This window comes from Nannobrachium achirus (assembly GCF_963921795.1).
Source record: "Nannobrachium achirus genome assembly, chromosome: 11".
NCBI classification, from domain to species: domain Eukaryota; kingdom Metazoa; phylum Chordata; class Actinopteri; order Myctophiformes; family Myctophidae; genus Nannobrachium; species Nannobrachium achirus.
This window is the reverse complement of record NC_137820.1, coordinates 60,949,455-60,955,946: the sequence shown is the minus strand read 5'-3', so window position 1 is coordinate 60,955,946 and position 6,492 is coordinate 60,949,455. Positions and strand designations below refer to the sequence as shown.

The 6,492-nt window shown below is 41.1% G+C and overlaps 1 protein-coding gene across 3 annotated transcripts in view; it reads right to left on the bottom strand.

The window, feature by feature from the left end:
- The window catches only part of wt1a (WT1 transcription factor a), a gene marked incomplete at both ends in the record, with an annotated part of 30,745 nt that extends 24,731 nt beyond the window's left edge, over positions 1 to 6,014 (bottom strand). For all 3 annotated transcript variants that reach the window (XM_080736651.1, XM_080736652.1, XM_080736653.1), the window contains one exon: positions 5,531 to 6,014. In XM_080736651.1, coding sequence (XP_080592777.1) covers positions 5,531 to 6,014 — 484 coding nt within the window. The remainder of the gene's footprint in view (positions 1 to 5,530) is intronic.
- Positions 6,015 to 6,492: the final 478 nt, after the last annotated feature.

The window sequence follows — 6,492 nt, the reverse complement described above, 5'->3', positions numbered from 1 at the left end:
TATGACACGGTTCTATTGTGAAAATAGCCGATCTACAAGCTCACATGTGAGCATGTAGATCTGCTATTTTCACAATTGCTGCCTCTAATATTTGACAATTTGGCCAATTTTTAATATGTAAATTAAAAAAGAAATTGACAATTTAGAAATGTGAAGATACCCTCTATACACTTAAACTTTATGTTGCTTTGTTTACTGTTGAGTGAGAAAATGTTGCACATGAAGTTGATCATCTGGGGACCCCCCAAAATGATTTGGGGACCCCCTGGTCCCGACCCACAGGTTGAGAACCACTGCTTTAAAGGACCATACCATGTAATCTGGAATTTAGCACATTAAGCATGACTCTGACATTATACCTAATCATTTTGGTATACACCGTAAGTATTGTGGTTTGTTTGACTTCTGAAGAAAGGCCACTGCACTCCATCCCTTTCAGTACAGTAAAATCAACTTGCAGAGACTTAAAACTCCTAGAAATCATTGTCCATTTGTGTTTCCATGCACTTTAAACCACAGATTGATTTGAAGATTCTAGTGGTAAACTGTCTATGGAGAACATAGACAATACTGATTTTAATCACTAAAATCAAAGTATTAATTTAATTGTCCGTCAACATACAGTGAGCTTTAGCCCATTTTGAGTAAATTATTCAGGTAACTTTGGTATGTTTTTAAATAAAAATATAAACATAGGCTACACATTATGGGGCTAACATTCGACAAAAATAGCAGATCTACAAGCATTGCATCATAATGCGTTGTGAGCTTGTAGATCAGTTATTTTCAGCAAAAAGATTTTGTGTAGTAGAGTGAAAACAGTCAACCAAGTATATAGGTTATATGACTATGTGGTTAACATAAAAATGGTCTACAGTATGTGATATATATATATATTATTAACAAGATCCTGTGACCAGAAATGATGCCATTAGGGCCAACACGTGAATCCCTGTACTAACGGAGGAAAAACATGAATAAGAAGTATTCAGTGGTGTACTGTAGTTCTGTATAAAGTCTTAATAGAAAATACAGAGAACATGTTGAGTGTATTTTGTTTTGTAAGAGGGTCATGGATGATGCTGGACAGATACAGTAACTGTAATAGCTGAACATTGGTGCCAAGATGTAAGTCTAATCAGCCTCTAAAAGGTTAATTGGGACACAACATTTGTGATACAGTAAAAATCCTAAGCATTAATTGAATCACTTAAATCCCAGCATTCCTATTATGTAGAGAAAAATCACACTCGTGTGAACTGAGCGGTGGTGTGTGTGTGTGTGTGTGTGTGTGTGTGTGTGTGTGTGTGTGTGTGTGTGTGTGTGTGTGTGTGTGTGTGTGTGTGTGTGTGTGTGTGTGCCCCCTGTGTGTGTGTGTGTGTGTGTGTGTGTGTGTGTGTGTGTGTGTGTGTGTGTGTGTGTGTGTGTGTGTGTGTGTGTGTGTGTGTGCCCCCTGTGTGTGTGTGAGTGTGCCTGGCCTATGCCTGGCCTATCCTGAACAACAGCGCCCCTCCCTTAACATGTGTGGTCAGAAAAGGTTACTGCAGGGCAGGCTACATACCCGGAGACAGACAGACAAACAGACAAACAGACAGACAGACCCACACACACGGCCACGTATAGGAGCGTTGTGACCACCGCTCAAAAAGAGAAAAGACTCTAGTATAAAGCCACGAGTGACTCCGGTGTTTAAACCCTATAACCTATATGGTGAATATGCACCCATGTGTTCAAGTTTACACTAATGTAATCATACGTACGTACATAAACTAACGTACATCATCAGGATACAGAAGGGCACGTCAATAAGTGTGAGAGTGAGCATGCATGCACACATATATGTAATAAGCCTGTGTGCGCGCATGCACACACGCACAACAAACACACACGCACACGCACCCGCACACGCACACACACACGCACACGCACACACACACACACACACACACACACACACACACACACACACACACACACTTCATTAATTGCGCTGTCACCTTTACTGACTTCAGATGGCCTGGTGGGGTGGGGAGCCTTAAAACCTAATTAAAGGTCTCAATTTGTCTTCCACTCACCCTGTCACATTTGTGTATGTGTTTTGTGTGTATGGGGGTTGTTTGTGTGTGCACACACGAGTGTGTGTGCGTTCATGTGTGAGTCTACAGTATGTGTGGTATTCAACTGAAAAAGTTTCAGTAAGTTTCATATCTGATCAACTGGCTGACACTGAAAGTCAGCTTTATAATTTAAATATGACTCTCATTTCTCGTGTTTCTCTTCCTTTCAATTCTTTCAACTTGACTTTATATTTAATTTTAACTTGGTTAGTTACGGTAGTTTAATAGTTGATGTTAGGAGATGCTGTGAATCAGTATAGGCAAGCTATGGTATGAGCATTGTTTATTCACTGTAAGAGCAATTCAAATTTAAACACCTCAACAACCCTAAATAGAAAATGGAAAGAATATAAGTTTCATTTGTGATGTTTAAAGGAACTAGTATACCAAAAACATAGCATTTTCCTTACACATCAAAACGGTAACTTGAACAAATATAAATCTTTTCTGTGCTTATTATATATTTCATCACAGGCTGATATTTTAACGGCTCCCGCTTATAAGCAAATTACATGAGTCAGTTTTGAGAAAGGAATTGTTATCACAAATGATAATTACACATTTGTTTTCTAGAGAAATGTAATTATATGCTGTGTGTCATCTTGATAAACATGAATCACTTTATTTAAGTGTTGACTGATTGACTTAATGTATATATGCTTGTATTGTTCTATATAACAGCCTAAAGGTGGTTTTCACTGTCTGGCACTGGGTGATGATCACGGCTGCCTTGATCATGTGCCCGAAAAGGATGCCAACTCTGCCATCCTCTACCTGGAACGCATCCTGTGTCACTTTAGATGTTAACCACTTTAACCATTATTTTATACTTTGGCTATTCAAAAATAGCAGATATACAAGCGTTGAATATATATTATTTCAAAGCGAACATGCTTAACTCATATCTTTGCTTCCGGGGGTCCCTCGCTGGAATAACATACTTTGAGATGGGGGGGGGGGGGGGTCCGTGGCCTAATACATTTCATTTTGGGGTTTGAGCACTGATATAGAAACATTTTTTTTTTTTTAAACTATAGGATTTAGAAGACATTTTTAGAATGGTTAATGTATCTATTTGTAATTCTCTCCAGGAGGTTCGTTGTTGGGTGGAAACCTTGTATCTCCAAGTTTCAAATGTGTACGTTCTCTCGCAAAGTAAAGCACTGCTTCAGGCCGTAGCACAAAAGTAGTGAAAACAGCAGATCTACAAGCACACAACGCCTCGCGATGTGAGGCGTTGTGTGCTTGTAGATCGGCTGTTTTCACTAGTTTAAATCATTTTAAAAATGATAAATGCAAAACGAATGGTTTGGACTCAGGAATGTCCAGTGCAGGTGACCCTCTGTGTGTTCCTAGGGTGAGCTGTTTGTTTGTCTGTGCTCGGCCATCCAGCAGGGACCAGATAACAAGGGTTCGAGGCTGGACGAGCTCTTTGATAAATCCTGTTCTTCTTAATTCATCTGCTCGATAGCCGTGTTATTTCTAATTGCTCCGTCTGATAACCTTTTAAGCTGTGACACTGGTTGAAGAGAAAGAACCGGTGGATGACCATCATCATCATGTGCAGATTGTAACTGGCTTTTCAATGGACCGAAACGCGCAGGAAAGTAAGTACTGTATACAGGACCTACCTACTTTATACTGGTAACACTCACTAATTTATGGGTATGAATCGGATCCATGACTTTTATGAACTTTATACTGAAGCTTTTCCTCTCCCAATTTACAACATATTATACAGTAAAACCCTAAAACAATCTTTATTTTACAAGGAGAATGGAATTCATCCAATTCCATTCAGAGCTGGAACAAAAAACAAAGGGATAATATAGATCATCGTACATAATATTCTCCAAAGCAATTATTATTTTCATTCAAATTATTTTTAAGAAACAATTGTAATTCTTTTGAGGAGATTTTATGCAAATATAATAATCAGAATACAGGAATAAAAGCCTCTTTATATTATGGTGTTAAAATGATGCACATTAATGTATGGAAAATATTGGGAAATGTAATAATTCTCTAGTAATGGAAATTAAACTGTTTACTGACACAATCTAGACATAATTTATTTAATACATATTGCATGTTGCAGTCTTTAAATTCTACAATCAACAGTCAGAATGTGTATGCAAAAAAAATCACCTTTTGTTATTATTTAGCAGTGCTATAATAGTTTCTGTAATAACATAGAGGTGCTTTAAGATGCTACGGCAGAGAAAACATGTACACATGCAGCCCTGAAAAAAAGTAATTTCAGGTGCAGAAATAAAATAAGAAACAATAAGGCACACAAACTACAAGCAATTAAGATGTTGCTAATTGATTGCTAATAAAACCATTTTCATAAAGTTTGTTTTGTGTACCAACATTTATTGTCAGACTCATTTTGTATCTTTAAGTCAAAATCAACATACAGAACCATATTTTTATTAGTGTGCAAATGATGCCCCTGTTTTATGTTTATGTTTTAATTTGAGCATAATGTTTACTAACAGTCCAAACCAATCACTGACTGTCATTGATCAGCATTCTATACTAACCCTCAAAAGTTCTGCTGCTCATTCTATGTTTCTGAATAATCTGTAGCTGCTTCGCCAGCTACATGTACAGTACTATACAGTATATATTTCATATATTATTATCCTAAGGGACCTTTTTCATTCCCAGTCTTGCCTTGGACAACCAAACACACTATAAGCAGTCTTGTTTCTGTCATTTGTTGATTGAGCAACAAGGGACATTGCTTCCAACTTTCGTTTACATATTAAAGTCAAGCTTTCTAAAATGAAAGGGAGTCTGAAAGGTAATGTCTTACATTATTAACAGTATAATAGTCTGTAGTGTCAGAAGAGCTTTCATGTCCAGTGAAGCTGCTCTAAAGTTTGTTAATGTTCATGTGATAATCATCTGGGCCAACTGTAGAATTTGCCATGGGCAGGCATGTTACATTTCGTCGTTGTCGGGTGAAAACCTTGTATGTCCAAAACCGTTGGTTTTCCATTTATCATTTGTAAAATTATTTAAACTAGTGAAAACAGCCGATCTACAAGCACACAACGCCTCGCACCACGAGGCGTTGTGTGCTTGTAGATCGGCTGTTTTCACTACTTTTGTGCGACGGCCTTGTATGATGAAGCAGGACTTTACTTTGCAAAAGAACGTACACATTTGAAACTTGGAGATACAAGGTTTCCAACCGACAACGGCGATTTGCTTTAAAAGGATTGATGAAGCTTTCACTTATAGTGTACAGAAAGAAGTACACACTCTGAAACTCTTGCCAACCACTTTGCTATACTGTGAAGACCGATTACACACACACACACACACACACACACACACACACACACACACACACACACACACACACACACACACACACACACACACACAGACATCAGCCTTACCTTGGTTCCTGCTGGCAGGCTGTGTGTCCATGCAGTTGGTCAGGTACGGTGGGTTGCTGAACATCCGGGAGGGGGGCTGGTGGTGGTGGGAGTTGGTCACCGAAGGGGGCTGGCTGGGGGGCGGAGGTGGGGGGGCCCCGAACGCCGTCCCGTACCGGCAGGCCCCCGTCCCGGTGAACTGTCCCGAGAAGTGGACGGTGAAGGCGCTCAGGCCGCAGTGGGGGTCCGCCTCGTGGTGGTGGGGGTCCCCCGGGGGGCCCCAGGTGGGCTCCTGCTTGATGAAGGAGTGGGGCCCCAGGGAGGAGTGCGGCGGGGCCAGGGAGGAGTACGGCGAGGCGGCAGTGTGGAAGTCCAGGACGGGGGCCCACTGCGGGGCCGAGCTGACGGGCAGAGCGGGGCATCCGGGGCTGGGGCCCGCAGGGCCCGAGGAGAGCGGCGGCACCGGAGGGAGCAGGCTGTTCAGGTCACGCACGTCTGAACTCATCGTTGGTCTCGGTTTGGTCGAAACGAAGAAGGACACCGGCACTTGGTTTCAACTATGTCGCCACCTCGTTTTCTATAACTTTCACGGCTGTTCTCGTTTTCTATCCGTGTGTCGCTCTTACTTTGGTTTGACTGTCGTTCATACCTGTCCACCTTGGTGATGGTTTGTCAGAATGTTCTGTCTTGCCCGTCTGAATGTCAGTCCCTTAAGCTGAACCACTAAAGACCTAAACAAACAAATAAAACAACCGTTGGATCCTTGAGTCCCGAAGTCTGCAGACACAATTCGGGAAAGCGTTCCTCTGTTCTCTCTCGTAATTCTTCTTCCTAAGTTCTTTGCTGTCGTCTGCTGCTTGCTTTACGACATCGGGCAGCTCCGTGCAACGCTGGGAAAGTCTCAAGTCCAAGAAAACTTCATGGTTGAAATGGAAAAGTCACAGCCGCAAAAACAACACCCAAATCATGCAGAAGCAAAATTA